The following is a 19,142-nucleotide window of genomic DNA, read 5'->3' on the forward strand; positions in this document are numbered from 1 at the left end:
CTCTGCATGGCCTTCTGCTTTTGAGCACACCTCTCCTAGGGCTTCTGCCACATACACTCCTTTGTCCGGACTTCACTGTCCCTAGATCTTTCATGGTCAAACCCATGAAAGTTGATCATTTAAATTATCTAGTTAGGAATAATGGTGCAAGAATAGCACTTGGGAGGCAGAGGCAGGTAGATCTCTGTGAGTCTGAAGCCAGGGTTACACAGAAACCCTGTCTTAAGCCACACCTTTCCCCCCTCACTCCGCCTGACCCCAAAAACTCCAACTAAGCCTCCCAACCTTTCCTCTCTAACCTATTACCCCATTTTCTTTTTTTCATAGATCACCCAGCCTGGAATGACCCTACTTATTAACTGACTTGTTTAGATCGGTCCCCCTGCCTGGGCCCCTCCATTTCCCTTGGCCCAGAACACAGGAGGTACTCCATCAACACCCATGCTCCAGGAAGTGAGGGGTAGAGACAGCAATGGCTTTCCACCATGGTTCCTCAAGACAGGACCCACACATGCCAGTTCGCCTCTCTTCTCCCATATTCAGTGAATGGCTGGTCATGTGAACTCTCCTGTGTGTGGAGAGGTTAAAGCTCAGGAGTAGGAATCTGGTCCTAGCCAAGACTGTCATATGAGCTGGATTCACAGAGATCATCCCACTCACTCCCTTCACTGCACCAAGGGCAGACAGCAGAGATTTATCCAAGGTCTTATAGCAAGTTAAACCATTTTTCCAGGACTGAAAAAATGAAGTCCCTTGGCTCCTACCAGCCTAGAGCCCTTTCTTCTTTAGAAGTCTGTGTCATGTGAATCTGGGGGTGCTCCAAGGAGGCTTCCTGGAGCATGAGCGCAGCATTCGGGCACCCGATGGGAATGGACATTGTGGGTGTCACTGCACGGGATGTATTTGTCTGATGCACCAGCTGGCCAGGACAGAGATGCTTCCAGGCTCTGTCTTGGGGCATGTTTCAAGCTAAGCTGAGCTCCCTCCACCCCCAGCCCCTGTAGAAGCCCAGGAATAGCTCCTATGGTACTCCTGTGGGACCAAGGATAAAGCAGATGGCCTAAAGATCCTAGACTCCAAAGACTGATGCTGGCTTTCTTCTGAGCATTGAACAGGTCCCAGGAGCAGGGGTTGGGGATTGTATGTCCACTGAGGAACTGACAGACTACAAATGCCTCTTTCCTGTCCCCAGCATGCTGTGACAGAGAAAAGGAAGACAAATAGCCCCTTGTCAGCTCAGCAGAGGGGTACTTGGCAGAGGGCTGAGTTCCTGAACAAGAGTGCCCTTTACCAACATGTGGCAACACTCCCAGACAGCACCTGTAGATGTTTCTGAGATCTTTCTTAAAATCTTCCATAGCTCTGACCTCCTCAACATGGGACCTCACTATCTCTGGATGCTACTACAGCCCTGGGTGCCAGGAGTTCTGGCCTTTGAGGAATCAGTTAGGTTGGCAGGCACAGCAATCTCTGGTCCAAGGCTATCTAAATGTAGGGCACTAAGTTCAACCAGGCTAACTGGTCAATCTACATATAGGCTTAGAGATGCTGGAGGGAACCGTAGTGGCTGGGCACTTACCTCATACAGTGCCCAGAGCTATGATATCCCAAGTGCCAAACACTTTGACAAGTTCCCCTGAACAAAGACTCCCACTTCTGAGTGCATGAATCCTGTGAGACAGCATATTGTATACAGGGTGGCTCTACATCTGGGTAGGGCTACAGAACATCAAATATGCAGAGTCAAGTTCAGTGGAAAGATGGGAGAAGTGGAGTTGAGAGACTATTCACATGGTCCCAGAAGTCAGGGTTTCTCACTCCAGGAGGTAGAAGCATAGGGTTGTGTGACTACAAAAAAAACCCTATTTCCTACCTGCTGGTCTGACCATGCTCCTGCCCCACAGAGGTCTAGGAGAAAGAGGGTTGTGGCAGGAGTCTCTAGTCCTTGCGGGTGTGCTCTTGTTGTCTACTGCTGAAGTAATACTACAGGGATGCATTTGGGTCTGTAAATGGCAGAGGCACACAATCCAAGTTGCTTCTCTTTGCTAATAAGGATTTAGGGAAGATGGCAGCAGGGGAGAGCCTCAGACAGCCACAGACAGGCCATTTCTAGTGCAGAATCTTTTCTCCTTTCTCATAAAGGGTCTTACTGTGTAGCTTATTATGTAGCTCAGGCTAGACTCAAACATGTGGTGGTCTTACCATTTCACCCTTGAAGACTAGGATTACAGGCTTGTGCTACCATGCACAGCATTAAGGTCATTTTTGATGTTCAGAACTATAATAAATGAATGAGCCCAGGACATATGTGTATCCTATACCCAATACCCTTGAACCCTCATTGGCAGAAACAGTCAGTAAATGGTCAAATGAATGCCTTGGGATGTACATGTTGCGTGCAAACCTCTCCTGGAAATATCTGTCAAGCTAAACAACCCTGTAGAGGGGACCAGGAGCTGCCCTGCGGGGCCAATCTGACAATGGAACCCTCTTCTATTGTCCTAAGCTCTAAGGTTCCACAGACAAGTGACCTCAGGGTGTCCCCTATTTCATCCTTTCTCAGGTACCACCTCTGACCCTTTATGCAAGCAGGGGGAGGTAATGGCCACCTTAGGGCAGGTACATTTAGTAACATCAGCCTCTGTCTTGTCAACAGGAGCTTCTCGACTTCTCAGGCCCACCCGACCACTCTTTGAGGCAGAGATAAAGGCCCAGCAGCTTTCCCTAGCTCCCTTGTATCTTCGTTGAGCCTAAATCTCCACTTCTGGCCAGCATCTGGCCTGGTCTGAATGAGAAGCATCTTTGTCTTGGGTGCAGAGAAACAGTAAGAGTCTTGATTTCCTCACTAGACAAATGTCTCTGGCCTAGCCTGCTTTGGGCCTCTTACTTCACCTCTATGATTCCCATAAGGGGCCCTATTAAAACCTTTAGCTGTTCTAGGATTAGGAATGGAATTCTTTCTTCAATCCCTTCCCCTCATAGGTTCAAACTAAGAATTTAGACCCAGGCAGGATACAAAGAAGAGTAAACTCCTGAGCTTGCTCTACTTGAATATGATTGGAGAAGGGAGAGAAAAAAAGGAAAAAAAAAAAAAAAAAAAAAAGAAGGCAAATTGAAATGCAAGTTAAATACTGTACGCCCTGGCAGAACCCACAAAGCCAAATGCCACGTGTGTCCCCTGCTAAATGCTTGCATAACAAACCAAATGCCAAGCCTGGGCCTAGAATGAGGCTTCAGCCCCAGAACTAATCGTGGGGATAAAAGTAACCTATTCCATCCCTGCCCTTAGGAAAGTCCCTGCACCTCCTCCTCTACTCCTCCAGCAAAGAGGTTTCACACCATTTCAAAAGTTTCATTTTTGTACCAGGACCTTTCTATGAGAACTGACTCTTCAGCCCCAGTGTGGGGTCCCAGACGAGTCACCTCCTCCTCTGGCTTCTAATGGCTTTAGTTAGAGGGGAACAGGAAGGCCACAGGTATCTCAGCAATCATGACATCAAATCCTTAGGGCACAGTTAGTGTGTTAATAAGGTGGTCCCTCCTGCCAGACTGGGCAGAACCTGTCCCCCACCCCACCTAAAGTCCTGCCTAATCTCAGTGCCCACAGCTTGGCAGCGAGCCACTTTGAAATAAGTGGGCTGTAGAAGGAAGGAAAACAGGCTTCACCTCCACCTTCTGGCCTATGCAGTGAGGCAGGCTTGGGAGGGTGATGCCCCTCTGTCACCTGCAGTGTCCATGACACTGACACACTTTATCACGCAGCATGTGCTAGGGGACTGACTCACCGACGACAAAGCACAGCCCTGCACCACAGCCACCCTGCAGCTGCATTGATGCCAACAAGCTCAGCCGTCCAGCACCTGGCTGGCCTGCTACCCTCAGCCAGAGATCACAGGAGACGAAGAAACTGTTAGATACCACTGAAAGCCAAGTCAGCCGACGATGAGTTCCTAAAGTGGCTCCTATTTTGCTGGCCACAAATGAAAAGAGAACTAAAAGTGTGGGTTTTAAGGTTTAGAATTTTAGCCCTACCTTCCAGGTACCCAGGGTGGTTGGCAGACTACAAAACTCTGGCTAGTTTTAGGGCGGGAACCTGCTATGGCAGTTTCTTGCCAACCTTGAGGTTTGGGCATGATGTATTCTGGGCTGGTGTCTGCTGGCCTCAGCAAGACCTAGGAGAGGAGATAGGGATGGCTCCAAGCTGCCTGCAACAAACAGCCACCTCAGCATAGAGGGGCTCTGGTAGATGCCAGGGCCAGTAGGCCTCTGCTTGCTTGGTCCCCAGGGAGACTGAAGGTGACACAGGGGCCCAAGCAGAATAGCTCAAGTTGCTTCCCAGGACTGATGTCACCTCTACAGGGTCAACTACGCCTCACTGGCCAGAGATCAAACCAAACAGGAGCCAATGGGCCCAAGAGCACTCCTCCTGGCATGTACTGCTGCCGGCACAGATCTTGGCCCAGGGTCCAGCTCAGGGAGACTTGTAAGTCCCATCACAGATTCCACATCCATCACTAAGTTGAAGGATTACAAAGGCTCTGGCCAGCCAGGACAGGCACTCTGTAACAACTCAGGCAGCTGACCTGATCTAGGCATTATCAAGCACCTACTGTGTGCTAAGTACTCGGTTTGGCTTTTCCTTTGATGCCTGATGCCAGGGCCTAAAGTCAGCTCCAAGGCAGCCTGCCCAGATGTAGGACAGTCAGTTTCCATCTCAGACTCTAATCCCAAGTCAGGTCTAAGGGCTGTAGGCGAGACCCTACAGGCAGCTTGCCTTGGCATAGCTTGGTCAGGAACCCCCTGGCATGCTGTGTGAGTTGCTCAATGCCCAGTTGGCATCAGTCCAGCAGTTGTCTGGGTGGTCCCTGAAGAAGCAGTCTACAGCCCCCGACTTAGCACATTATTCCCTCTCCGCCATCAGTCCTTCCTCCCTGGTGGCAAAGATCCTTTCAGCTTGCGCAAAAAAAAAAAAAAAAAAGCTTACATGGTAGACCATGTTGAGGTGCTCCTCAGCAAAGGAATAGAGAACTGATATCCAGGAAAGATGGCTGAGGATATCCTGTGCTGGGCTGTTGGGTGGACAATGAGATCCAGTGAGGCTGCCTGTCTACTTCCATGTCTGCCAGCTTATATTCAGAAGAAAGCCAAGCTGAGTCCACTTGCAGGGGAAACAAACCCCTTTCTGCTGAGCGAAGGGCAGATGCAGAAAAGGCATCCAGGGCTAGGGCGGGGGCTGCCACTAGCTTTCATCACTAAGTTCAAGCCACTTAAAGCATACCCATATTCCAGCCTGTCTTGGGACTTCTGGGATCCAGCAGGAGCAGTAATGCAGAGGTAGACAGAGCCCCCAGCAGCCCCTAGACCTCCCAAAGGCCCTCTAGCCCTCCACCACCCAACCTGCCCCTGCTAGCACCTTGTGGCGAAGAAGCTTACTGCGCACTCTGCCCCAGAGCCGGGCGCCCGTATTGGGCATTCGCTTGCTCCCTGGCTCCTCCAGCTGATCCAGGCAGGAGTGCTCCAGGGATTCGCACACTGCTTTCAGGCTGCAGTCGGGCTGAGGCAGGATGTCCGTCATGCCGGCGGCCAGCCTGCCCGGCCGGATCCAGGCAGAAACGCGGAGAAGCGCAAAAGCGGTTCGGGAGAGAGCTGCCGTCTGCGCCCAAGTGCTTAGCCGGACTGTTAGTGGAGCAGTCCCAAAGCAGCGGGTGTGGGCCTCCGGTTTCTCCTCCCCTCCCTCTGCGTCCTCCTCCTTCTCCTCCTTCCCCCTCCCTGGAGACTGCAGCCGGGAAGCAGCAGAGTCTGAGGCACCACCAGGGCCCAGTGCCTTCCTGCAGGCTGCCTGCTGCCCTGTCCTTTAAGCTGCAGATCCCGGGACACACGGAGTACAAACTGGGAGAGCACCACAGCCGGCTGCAGGCAGCGCGCACATTACCGAAGGAAGTGACTCAAAAAAGGCTCTGGAGAGCTGCCCCCTCCAAAACCATGCAGGCCTGGGGTTTAACTCTTGGCAAGCTGGGGCTTCTCCTCACCCACCCTCTATCTCTCCTCCTAATCTCTACTAAATAAAGTTTGTCAGGAAGCTAAACACAAGCCTTTTAACTCCTTCACTATCAGGCTGCTCCTAGTGCTTGGGTAGGTATCAAGAAGGCTTGAGGCCAAGCCCGTGGAGACTTCCAGGGGCCACTGTTTTGGATAAAAGCTGCATCTGGCCATGAAGAGCTGCCCACCTCCCTTGCAAAGGACTGCTTTGGAGTTCCACTTCCCTAGCCACTCAATTCCTGCCCAAAGGCAAGTTCCTGGGTCCCAACTTGGTGGCAGAGCTAGCCAGTTGTTTATGCTCCCAAGCCTCCTATGGCAAATATACAGAATAAAGAGGCAGCCATCTCTGGCTGCCCCTGCAGATGTTAGGTCCATGATATTGGACCTAATTGGTGACCCTCACCAAGGACTTTGTGAAAGCAAATGTGACTCTGGTCAAGGATGTCTGACATGGAGGTGCCCCTCCACTGCTGTTTGCAGCTACAGCCCTGGACACCTCACCAGCAAAGACTTTTGCTACAAGGGGCAGAGGATGTCCAACAGCACAGGAGCAACTGCGGTACTTTGGAGGACAACTAGTAATCGCTTGGGGTTTGTTGTTCATTGTTTGTGAGACAGGGTCTCTTAATATAGCACTGGCTGTGTAGACTAAGTTGGCCTCAAACTCAGATCTACCTGTTTCTGCCTCCCTAGTGCTAGATAAATGGTGTGTGGTATCACGTCCCACAAGCTCTTGTTGACGAATGAGAGGTGAGTCCTTTCTCAAGCTAACCATGCAACTTAAAGAGTGTGATACTTAGAGACAAGAGAAAAGCCAAGACCCTAGATGCAACCCAGTTTCCTGGACACGGCACCACTGCAAAGCTGGGCACGTGCCGGAAGCAAACCAGGATCTGCACGGTGCCAACTGTGAGCCCTGTGTGGGGCTTTCAGCACTGCACTTTTTGCAGGTCATCTTCCCGTTTCAGAGTTGTGAGAATCGGGGCTCACACAGAAGGAGCATTCTGGCCTGAGGTTGTACAGCTGCAGCCAGAAGGTGCAGTGAGACCCCTCCAAGGCCCCTGTGGGTCAGTCACAATCACTGCCTGGCTGAAGTGTGGCCAGTTTTCAGGATTCAGTGCAAAGTGATAGACTAGGTACAGGAATCAGGCCTGGCCCTCTGACTACCCCTACTGGGTCTTAACCAGTGACAGTCCTTTGGCACCTTTCTGGGAAAGGGGCAGTTTAACTTAAGGACCAGCCAAGAACTGCTGGGATAAAAACAGCTGCTCTGAGTGGTGAGCACCATGCTGACCCTCTCCGCTCTCCGTAGGGACTAAAAACGTCCCTCCAACCAGATGAAGAACAAATGCTCTCACTTTACATTTGAGGAAATGGAGTCACTAGAGTAGGCTGAGGTCAATGCCAGGCCTTTGCTCTCCTCACTTAGAAGGAACGATACTTAGAGTGATCCGGGTGACACTCTGAGTTCTACCTGGAACTAAGGTCTTAGGTCCCATGAGGAGGGAATAGTTAAGTGCCCGACCCTAGAGTAGGAACTGAGGAATCAGATGAACCAAAAGCCAGTGGTGACAAAACTGCCAGCCCGAGTAGGCAGGGAGGAAATGGAACTTAACTGTCAACAGGAAGCGGAAGAGTTTTTGTGGACCTACTATGCATTGTATGAGGACAGAAGTGTCCTCTCTCTGCCTTCAAGAAACCCTGGGCTATGCCACCAGGACAGTGAGGATGAAGTTCTATAGAAATTGAAAGGAAAAATTAATTTTAGCTGGAGGGGAATGAGGGATGCTTTGTGGAGATGAGGCACTATAAGCACAGGTAATGTCATTCTATCCCTCCCACGGGTCCCTGCCATGCTCAGCATCCCTCCACAAAGGTGCAGTGGCTGGTTGTGTAACTAGCTGAGAAGGCACCATCTGAACTGCTCACCTCACTCACCCGATGCACACACACAGCTGGTATTTGGCGCTGACTGGTTAACTTCAGAACATCTGACACTGACTTCCTAAGGTTCTCGGTCCCTCTAGCTGGGTCACATGACACAGAGTGCAGTCTGAAGAACAGTGTGCTGCTCCCCACCACGGTGTGTGGGAGAAAGGGGGCAGGAAAAATCCTGTTCCCAAAGTCTGCCTTAAGAACCCCAGGCTCAACACTTGTCTGGGTAAAGCAAGCTCAGATTAGAAGAGCATTGGCCAGCTGGTCTCCATGGTGATAAAAGTGCTTAGCAGATGGATGATTGAGTAGGGAGCCTCTTCCCCGGAGACACTCAGCTTTCCTTTCCTCCTCAAGGACTGGAGCCTTCCTCTGGGGACAGCACAGATTTGCCTTCTCTTCTCCAAGCCTGACTCATTCCTTCCTGAAACCTGTGGGTTAGGAGCAGGGTAGAGGAAGAGCTTTGCAAGATGATGTCCCAGCAAGTTCCTCAAAAGCAGCAGTCTCAACAGTGTGGTCTCTGCAGACAATCAGATGGTCCTCATCTCTGCTCTAGCTAGGCAAGGCTCACACCAGCCTGGCCACCCAGGAAGTAATCGCATCCCCTCCCGCTGCGTCCTCTCTCTTCACTCAGCCACACCTGGCAGAACAGCCTCTGAGGACACTGGGGGCCCCTGCATCTGGGTAAACAGAGCTTGGGTGGTAAGGCCCTCGCAAATGAACAGATGTCACTGCCTTCGGAATTAAAAACATCTCTGGTGGACTGTCACATTCTCCCTCATTCCTTCCCTTGGCTCTTGGCCAGAGCAAAGAGTAGCTGTCCCTAGGGGGACGTGGGTAGGACCCTGGCTATAAGTAGAGAGGGGGAACCCTCTAATTGGCACAGATGTGACTGAGACAAAACTGGGTTAAGTGGTGGGCAGTGGCAATGCTGAGGGAAAAGAGGTCAACAGGGATAATGCCCAGCCTGAAATACTGGCTGGGACCCCCACAGAGAGGCAGGGTCTCCCAGAGCATTACCCTGCCAAGAGCTATGGTAAGGATAGCGTTCAGACAAGCCTCCCCCCATTCCTGCCCATGAACACAGGAGGAAGGTTCTTTCTCAGAACCTAAGAATGGGGAGGCTGCCTCTCTACAGTAACTGGGTTTTCTCAGAACAACTTACATCTCCCCCAGCCCTGACTGCAACTCCAATCCTTGCCTTGTCTTACAGCTTAGATGCCAGCTCCCCCTACTCAAGAGTGATGGGGGAGGCTTCCCCAAATAGACTACTCTGAGAATCCCAGGTAGAACACAGGAGCCTGGAGGAATAAGTAGGGAGGGAGCCTCTGAATCTCAGAAGAGAGCAGAATGGCAGAGGCCCAAAGGAACTGATCTGGAAGGCAGACACTGATGGAGGTAGGGCAGGCTGAGGCTACTGTACAGAAGAGGGGTAAAGACAAGCACTGAGTCCAGAGAGACCAGGTTCTGTGAAGATGTCATGCCAGTAGGGATGACCTGGTACATCACAGGGGAAAACGGGGGACTAGGAGAGGGTCCTGGCCTCTCAACATGGATGGCTTTGCTGGTCCTACATTCCTGTGTGCTTTTATCTTGATAAATACCCATTTGTGCTGGATAGCTTTATGTCCACTTGACACAAGCTAAAGTCATTTGAGAAGAGAGAACCTCAATTGAGAAAATGTCTCCGTAAGATCCATAAGGCAAGCCTGTGGAACAGTTTCTTATTTAGTGATTGATGGGACAGGGCCCAGCCCAGTAAGGGTAGTGCATTCCTGGGCTGGAGGTCCTGGGCTCTATAAGAAAGTAAGCTAAGCAAGCCATGATGAGCAAGGCAGTAAGCAGCAGCCCTCCATGGCCTCTGCACCAGCTCCTGCCTCCAGGTTCCTGCCCTGTGTGAGTTCCTGTCCTGACTTCCTTTAATGATTTGACAGAGATTTCAAAGTGTAAGCTAAATATACCCCTTCCTTTCTAAATTGTTTTTGGTCACTGTGTTTTAGCACAATGATAGTAACCCTAGACACTATCCTAACTAAACACACATGCTGATAGTCAGTGGTCTTCCCAGGCTGTGAAATCAAGGATTTTTTCTAAGTTGTTTCTAAGTAAGTCCTTAGTATCTTCTCAGTTCAGGCCTTCACTAGGCCCACCAATGGGAACTCCTAGCTCAAAGTCAACAAGGAGCCAGAAACAGAGCTAAGCCAAGAAGCTACCTTTTGGCTCATTTTACTCATTTGCCACTGAATAGATGCCAACTCCATGCTGGGCAGAGGCCTTCTTAGAGCTCAAAGCAGAACTCAGCCTAACAGCAACCTGGCCACTCCCCAGTGACTACCCCCTGCCTGCCCCGACTCAACAGAAGCAATCAGGGCTCTGTAGGGAGTCTGCTCACCTCCCAGGCTCCAAAGCTCCTCAAGAGCCCTTCTCATGCCTCATAAACATCCATGTAAGGGGGTTATAGCAACTTCAGCTCTGGAACTTCGATTCTCTGTTCCTGAGCAGGTATGGGTAGTTAGAAAGAGATGTCCAGGGTAAAAGGGTTGGGAACAGGTTCCAGAATGTTAAAATACACACTGGAGCTAAAATGAAAAAACTACCCAGCCCACCCAAGGTGGCCTGCCCTCCTGCTGTCTCCTCCAAAGGCTGTACTGGTTCCTGGACGCAGATGGTCCAAAGCACTGTTTCCCCTGCAGTGCCTCTAACTCTGCCTTACCACTTCAGGTGGCTATTCCCAAGGTTCCCGGTAGCTGTTGGTGGACAGGAGAGGCTGAAATACCCTAAGAGCTTACTCGCTGTGGAAAGACTGGATGAACAGCATGTCCCTGGCAACCCTTTGTGTTTCTCACAGCACATTTGACCGTGGAGAGGGTGGAAAATCCGCTTGAGCCTTTGGGAACATTTTGGTCATTCAGAACTAAATCCACCCAGGGACAGGGTGGGAAAAACACCTACTCTATCCCTACATGCCCATCTACTCCATCCTGACAGGACGCAGGCAGCAGCAGGATCATGCAAAGATAAGACCCTCCTGGACCACTTGCCTACTCCTTGTCAGTGGTAGAGGACTCCAGAGGTGTGCTTTGGATACACGGGGCCTCCCAGGCCACACTACAGTAGAGGATATCCTAGAACTAGAGTTACAGACAGTTGTGAGTTACCACATGGGTGCTGGGAATTGAACCCGGATCCTCTGCAAGAGCAGTAAGACGTCCGAACTGCGGCGCTGTCTCCAGCCCATCAGTGAAAATTTATGCTCCAGTCTCCCAACCTCCCAATCAGATAAAAAACAAGCAGAGTGGTGAGTCTGGCTGAGACTGGACAGGGAACCCACAGCTCTGTCCTCTAGTCCTCGCCTGTCTCAGAGCCATGCACACCCCTGCTGCAGCTTCCCAAGTTCTACAGGCCCTGGATCTCCTTTCCAGTGTCTGTGGCCCTAAGCTGGGCAGAAACAACAGTTCTCACAGTAATGCAGTTTCCTCTGACAGCGGCCTCAGGGCAGGGGAGGTGGGGAATCTCAGAGGTTAGGAACTTTTCCTCCCCTTCTTTTTGGACACAGAATCTCACTCTGTAGCTCTGGCTAGCCTGGGACTCACTATGTAAACCAGGCTGGCCTTGAAGTAACAGAGATCTGTTTGCCTCTGTCTCCAGAGTTGATTAACAGGCCGGAACCACCATGCCCTGCCCAGATTTTATTCTTAAGTAGAATATTTGATTCAGAACTCCATTCGTAGCTTCACTTTGGGAAAACTGTAAGTGCCTCTTACCTCCCAGGGGCTTCCAATGAGCTAACACCCATCCCATCCCCCATTCATTCGGATTGGTGTTTTCTAGGCCGTCCTGGATACTCAAGTCACTCTGGGGTCTGCCCTGAAGCTACCGTAGCTCAGCAGTTAACTCAAGGTACAGCAGGCTGCAGGTGGTATAAGCATGCTCAGCAGATCCCACTCTATGGGCACTCTGTAATGGCACTCAGAGGCAGCCTCAGCTACGACTCAGAATCCCTTGGAATTTTTCTGAGTCCTTTTCTTTAAGTTTTTGGAACAAATTAAAGTAGGCATCCGATCAGTTCCTTTGATTTCTAGGAAGGAAAAGCAGCAGCTCCCACCTGAAGGGCGGGCTCCTTGTGCTCATCCAGTTTGAGAAGATACGCTACGCTGTGGGAGTTATCCAAGGCCAGCTGCTGCCATCAAACCTGTCTTCTGTCTCTGAGCCTCAGGGCCCAGGAGCCAGAGCTGAGAGGACAGCATTCTTCTCAGGGGTTTTCGAGGGTGTTCCCAGGGCCTGAAGGGAGGAGGTAGTAAGAAGCTTTCTGGATTGGCTTCCCAGTGTGCCTCCTACCTTCAGAGTAGGCCTAGAAGAGGCATCAAGCCTGCATGCCAAGATGGCATTCCCTAATAGTAAGGAACAGGGAGGAAGGGGGCTTCCATCTGCTTCCTATCAAATGCATTTTGTCTTTTCTGTCTCCAGGACACACAGGCAGGGTCCAGGTTCCCCAGATCAGGGACACCTGGGCAATGGAGGCAGCTGAGCTGAGGTGTGTACTCTCACAGGTCTGCCATGCCCCCAAGACAAATGTGCCTCGACCTACTCTCCATGCCTGGCATCAGGGCCAGCCTTGAGTGACAGCAGCCAAGTGTGTTATAGTGGCACATGCTAGTACTCAGGAGGCAGAGGCAGGGATATCTTTGTGAGTTCAAGACCACCCTGGTCTACAAAGCGAGTTCTAGGACAATTGGGGCTGTTACACAGAAAAACTCTATCTCACACAAATAAAAACAAACAAAACAAAAAAACCCGAATAAACAAGAAAAGTGACAGCAGAGACACTGGACTGTGGACAAGTCTGCCATTGCTGAAGCATAACGAACTCCTGCCAGGACAGTGAATGGTCCCAGTCCCCTAGACCACCGGAGGAGATGGTGTCTGAGGCAAAGAAAAGCACCCCACCCGGGGCAGCTGACAGCAGGGCCACAAACCCCGGGACACTCACATCCGGCACAGGCTGAAGGTAAGGAGAGTCTATCTTTCAGAGAGGCCACCGCTGTGTTCTAGAGCAGGAAGTAACCAGAGGTTGTGATGTGTTATCAGGGTGAGGCTTGGAGGGCTGGGGTGGTGGAATAAAAGGGAAAGGGTCAGGCAGCGATGGTGGTGTTCCTTTAACCCCAACACTTAGAGGCAAAGGCAGGTAGAGTTCTGTGAGTTCAAGGCCGGCCTGTTCTATAGAGAGAGTTCTTCCAAGACTAAACAGAGAAACCCTATCTTGGAAAAACTCAAAACCAAACCAAAAAAAAAAAAAAAAAAAAAAGAGGAAAGAGGGAGAAAGGGCCACTGGCCAGCCCCCCCCCTCCAGCCCCCACCAACTTCCATTAGTTAAAAACATGCCCTCTAGCAGGGAACAGGGACCTGGCTGTGGTCACTGAGTTAATAAACAAGGCCTAGTGGACAAACAGGACAAAGAGTCAAGGAGTTCCACTAACAGCCTTGTCATCTCTTCAGAGAAAGACTACAGGTCACATGGGTCAGTGTCCCAGAACCAGGCTACCAGGGCGAGAACTGGCCCACAGGGCCGTTAGAGACAGTTAAGAGGGTAGGAGGCTGCTGAGGGACGCCTTCACTCCTGCTCCGGCAGGCTCCTGACCCAGACTCCCTGAGCTCTCTCACTCTGCACAGTAATTGAGACCAGAAGCAGCTCTCCTGTAGCTGACAAAGGTCCCTTGTTTCAGCTCTAGGAGAGCCCAGCTGCTCTGTGCAGGGCAGGGTCACCTCAAATGCTCTAACATGTCACCGCCAGACAACAGAGCCCCATGTGGGACACCAGCTCACACACAAAGGACACTTGCAGGTAGCAGCCCTAGGAGAGGACTTCCTGACAAGGTATACCCAGAATTCCTGGAGTGGGGAGCTGAGCCTTCCAAGGCCCTCCACATCCCCCAACGTTGTTCCAGGCCCTGTCCCAAGAACCTTGTAGACTTTCACACTCAGTTCTCATCACAACCCAATTTACAGGTAAAGAAACTGAGTCTAGGGTGAATGGAGCAACTCATCCCATTCTCCCAAATAATGAACAGAAGGTGCAAGACAGACCTCTGATCTGTCTGGCCTCAAAGCATGAATGGATGTGTGCATGCAGCTCTGACTTGCTCCTCCAGGTAGATTCCATAACCTGCATCTTACAAGATGGTGGCGAGGAGTGGGAATAATTCCCACTTAACTGATGAGGAAACTGAGGCCGTGGAACACTGAGGTCCAGGAATTCTTTCTCTGACCCACAGCCTAGGGCTCTTCCCACAGGCTCAAGTCACTGGACACTAGTCAATAGCTACCAAAGGGAGGCTGGAAGGAGAACTGAAGAAAGAAAGGAAAGGAGCCAGACATGCTCCCTAGGGGGTGGAAGAGCAGACTCAGCTTAACCACACCAAGCTCCTAGTTGTGACCCAGGGTCACCTGGCTCTGCTGTCTTTTTGCAGCTGGAAGTAAAAGGCATACATGAAGCTAGGAAAGGAGACTTTGAAATCTCCAGCTCCAAACACTAGGCTTTGTCCCCCTCCCCCAACCACCAATTAAAACTATCAGAGTCTAAAGGTGAAGTGAATGCCAATGTCCACAGATGGATAAATGGATGAACAAAATACGGCATATCCATAACATAATAGTGGAATATTATTGAGCCCTTAAAAGGAGGGAAAGGGAAAGACAAATGGGACAGGCACGGACCCTGAAAGCATGATGATAAATAGTCAGATACACAGAGGTTGGTTGCCAGAGGCTGGGGGAGGGGAGAAGCAGTTAGTGTTCAGTGGGTATAAGGCTGCCAGAGAAGGTAAAATGTTCCGAAACCACATAATGGTGATGGATACAAGAAATCTGGCCTATACAGGTGTGCTTTGGCATGAGCACCCCCTCCTACCCTTCTTTCCCCACAAAACAAATTAGTAAGTATAAAACCGTACAGAGGATTAAGCAGGGCACAGTGGCATATTCCTATAACCCTACACACTCAGGAGACAGACTCGAGAGATCAAGAGTTCAAAGCAAGCCTCGGCTACACAGAGACTCTGAGGCCAGATTGGGCTATATGAGCTCCTGTGGAGGAGGATGGGGGTGATTTAAAAGTGCTTAAATACTGCCAGATTTGCTAATTTGGGCACTGGAGGTTAAAACTGGCCTTCGTGACTTCCTTCATTTATTTATAAGAGCTCTGATCTCTTTATGGCCCAGTCATAAAATCACCCTAGCTTGCCTTTCCCCTTCAGACCCAGCCAGCTTTGATGGGTTGGACCCTGGGAATATGCTAATCAGATAGCAGTTGGGAAGATCACATCTGGAGTCTGGAATGATGTAGTTAGAAATAGACCAGGATAAACACAGAGGAGTCCCCCCCCCCCCCCCGGGGCAGGGAACCAAAGCAAGCTAATGGAGGATGCTGAGCTGGGTATGGTAGGCCAGCAGGGAGAGGTAGATAGTACAGTGGATTTACAGAAAATCCACAAGTAATGACTTGTGCCTGGAAAGAAAAGGATAATTCTGAAGCCTGCAAGAGAGAAAGAGCGAGGTGGTATGGCATTTCAGTGAATTTCAGTGAATTCCAGTGGCAAAGGGCAGTTGCCTGGAAGTCACAGTCTCCATTCTACCTAGGAGTACTGCCTTTTACTTACCCAACTAGCAGCCAATCAAAAGCTTTCCCAACTTTGGTTGGAGGTCCCTGAACCACAAACAACCCATGCGAAGGCAGGCCTGTCATTCACCCTTTGAGGTCTTGGTCTCCTTCTCCTCAAAACAGTAAACCCTACAGCCATCTTCTTCCATTCATTCCTTCACCTCCCGCCCACCTCCCTGGCCCACAGCCCCTCCTATTCAGGGCAAGCTGGGTGCCTTCATCTCCTGGCCCACTCCCTGCACAGTCCTGCTCCTCTGAGCTCACACGATGGTCCCTCCCTCAAACTCCTGCCTTATTTCTGCTGATCCAGAGCCTGCCCACTTGCTAAAGTAACAGACCCTTAAGAGAGCAATTACATGCCTGCTACTATATAAACTGATTAAAAGCACTTTTAAAATGTGCTTTTAAAATGTATATCTAAAGACCTACACGTGGAGGTTTATGATACAATGCCATGAAAATAGAGAAAATACACAAAACACACACTATGATTGAGCCTATATAATAGTGTACGCACCCAAGGGAGGGGAAATGGCACAGAACTACATAATAAAGGACTGTAGGACTCCATGAGAGGGAGTGACGGTCAGGGCTCTTCACAAAGACTCCAATTTTTTAATATAAACAAACCCTGATTTTGGAATTAAAGATCCCACACTCTCAGATCCCCCTGGCACCACATCCTTCTTGAAGCCTTCCTAACCTTCAGCCACATGACCTTCCAGGTAGTTTCCACCACATTCCTTACCTGGGGAAGTGGGGGCTGCAGAGCCCCCTAGCAATGGGCTTTGCTCTAAGTTAGGCCGCTGGCTCTCCTGACCTCTTGCCTGGACCTCGGACAGGTTGTTTGCTCTCATGTTCAGTGTGCTCCTCCTTATGACCCTTCCCGCCCACTGGACACCGTGGAGACCCCTGTGACCATAGCTAAGGCTTCTGCAGTGCTGGGCTCTTACTCAGTATTGTGCCAGCATCTTGTGCTGTTCTCTGGTAGCCTGTAGTGGAATACCAGCCCTTCAGTCCACAGGGTACCCTACACTTCTGGGCACTTACTGCAGAGGCACTGTAAACACCCCCCCCCCCAATTTATAACCTGCCTGGCTCTTTTCCAGCATTCTATGCCTTTCTAGGTGCACTTCAAAGAGATGTTTTGTGCCCAGAGGTGACACTACTCCAACCAATAGCAATCTGAGGTTCTTGTTATGTCAGACAGCACAACATTGCTCCAGCTTCACCGCCAGACCATTAGCCATGCCGAGGTCTTTCACCTGGGCTGCAAGGCTTCTTGATAAAGGTCTAAGCTGCAGAGACACAGCCCCAAGGAGGACAGCATAGCTTCCCCTGCATTCTGTCAGCTGAGGCTCTCTGGGCTCTGTCCTTCTCTGAAGCAGGACAAAGAGGTCACCTTCCGTGCAGAGCTGTAGCAGGATCACATCAGTCAGCACTTGGGTATGAGCTTCTAAAAGCACAAATACTGGAGACGCACGGCAGTGACCAGTGCTACCGTCTGAATGTTACACACAGCCCAGCCTCCAGCTCCAGATGCTCTGCCACACCATGGCTACAAGAGGGCAGCCAATCATAGAAGCAAATGCCTAGAGCTCCCATGAGGGGTCCCCTCACTGACCCCTGGCTGTGCTGAGTGGAGTGATTTCTTCCCCTTTTCCCATCAAGCATGCCTGAGGTCCTACCTCCTCTTCCACCAAGCTCTCAGCACCCACTGAAAGGAAGCAACCTGGGTTCCAGAGTTAGATGGAACTCCAGACACCTCAAACACATGGCAGCTAAGGGAACAGGCAGCCCTACAGCTCTGTGGGGTCTGGCCATGTAGGGCTGTCCAGTGCAGACTATCCATCCAGTCTGGTATTTCGGTGGCTCTGAGGTAGCCACAGTGCAAGACTTAAAGAGCCACAATCCCCCTGCCCCCGCAGTGCATAGGAGAAGGTGAGGTGAATTCATGGCTCAAAGCCCAGGGTTGTGCTCAGGAGGCCAAGTGCCAGAGAACTTCAAAGGCCTCCTGAGGCCCTGGGCTCTGAGCTGCCCACTCACTAGCCTGGTCAGCTGGCAGCAGAGACGTTTGTGTTTCTTTTAATATCAACTCCCAGGCATTTAACATTCTTCGAAGCTAAAACCAGAAACATTTTCCTTAGCAGAATGTGCTTTCGGCTTTGCCAAATACAACCTGGCAGCCTCCCTTCCCCCATGACTTCCATCTGCTCCTGTCTCCAAGAAGCCGTGATTTATGGTGTTTCCTCTGGTCCTGAGCAGCACACTGAGGGCGGAAGGGGCAGGGCTGCCATCCAGTGGGAGACTCCTGGATCTGAGTGCAGAGAGGCTGTGGGCGACAGTGCCCACCAAGCTGGCTGCCCTGGTCACTCTGCCATTTCACAGCCAGCAATGGCCCAGGCAGGGTGGCAGCTTCTTACATCTCTTGGCTGTGTGTCTGCTAAGGCTGGCCAGGCCAGCCTGGAACCCGTCCCCTGCCTGTTGCTTGGGCCTTGCCCAAGGCCGTAGAGATGAGTGAGGGTTTTGCTACTTAAGAGGGCCAGGGATGGGATTTAGAGAGCTTTCTGCCATTCTTATTTCTGAAACAATGAAGGGCTGGCACATGGTTGCCTAGCAGCACTGTCTCCCTGGTGACAGCACCAAGGAGCAGGGTACAGGTCCCTCAGCATCAGGAAAGCTGTGCTTAAGAACATGAGGCAGATGGCTGGGCCTGGACTGGAGGGTACCACCCCTCGATTCTAATGCTGAACCCAAGAAAGGTGGGGGATGGGGAATACCCATACGCCACGCAATGGCACCAAGTAGAACACCAGATGCAAAACTTCAACCTCAACATGTACCAAAGAGCAACCACTTCCTGCAAAAGGAACACAGATGCCACAGTGGTTATGACCACTTAAAGGACCCGGGGTCTGTTTCTAGCACACACATAGCAGCTCACAACCATCCTTAACTCTAATTCCAGGGGGTACAACAGCCTCCTCTGGTTCCACCGGCACCAGTCACACACACAGTGAATATACATGCATGTAGGCAAAATCCCCATTAATGTAAAATAAAAACAAGTATTAGAAAAAGAGTGCCACTCCCTGCCCAGGACTAATTTGGCATGCCAGTGGGGCAAAGAGTTAAGAAACCCAGAGCACCCGTGCTTGCAGCCCAGCCTTGCCATTATCTCCCTCGATTTCATGGTCACAGAATCTACACACAGTGTCTTAAGCGCAAGGCCACACGAGGTACCAGGCAAGCAGTGTGAATGGCTCTGTGCTAAACACTATCCCTCAAGCTTTCTCAAGAAGATAAGTAGATAGCAGCCTTCTCTGAAACTGGCACAGTGCTCCAGAGCTCTTCCTCACGTCCATCTTCAGGGCATCAAGAAACAACCGAGATACGTACACTCACTGAGGCTCTGAATCTGTTGATATCTTCCCCAACTCCCTCCCCAACCCCTTCCCCAACCCCCTCCCCACCCGTCACAGCTGAGGACAGTACAGGAACTAGGAGACCAGCA

General features: G+C 51.0%; 1 protein-coding gene across 4 annotated transcripts in view; it reads right to left on the reverse strand.

Annotated features, from left to right (window-relative positions):
• Nucleotides 1-19,142, reverse strand: part of ABR (ABR activator of RhoGEF and GTPase) — a gene marked incomplete at its 5' end in the record, with an annotated part of 137,522 nt that overhangs the window by 16,505 nt on the left and 101,875 nt on the right. The window contains one exon of one of the 4 annotated variants that reach the window (XM_080923755.1): nt 5,414-5,948. The exons of the other annotated variants lie outside the window; for them this stretch is intronic. Coding sequence (XP_080779881.1) covers nt 5,414-5,575 — 162 coding nt within the window. Of the gene's footprint in view, nt 1-5,413; nt 5,949-19,142 lie in introns of those variants that run through there. 4 annotated transcript variants of the gene reach the window in all.

Source organism: Micromys minutus, assembly GCF_963924665.1.
Source record: "Micromys minutus genome assembly, chromosome: 10".
Taxonomy (NCBI): domain Eukaryota; kingdom Metazoa; phylum Chordata; class Mammalia; order Rodentia; family Muridae; genus Micromys; species Micromys minutus.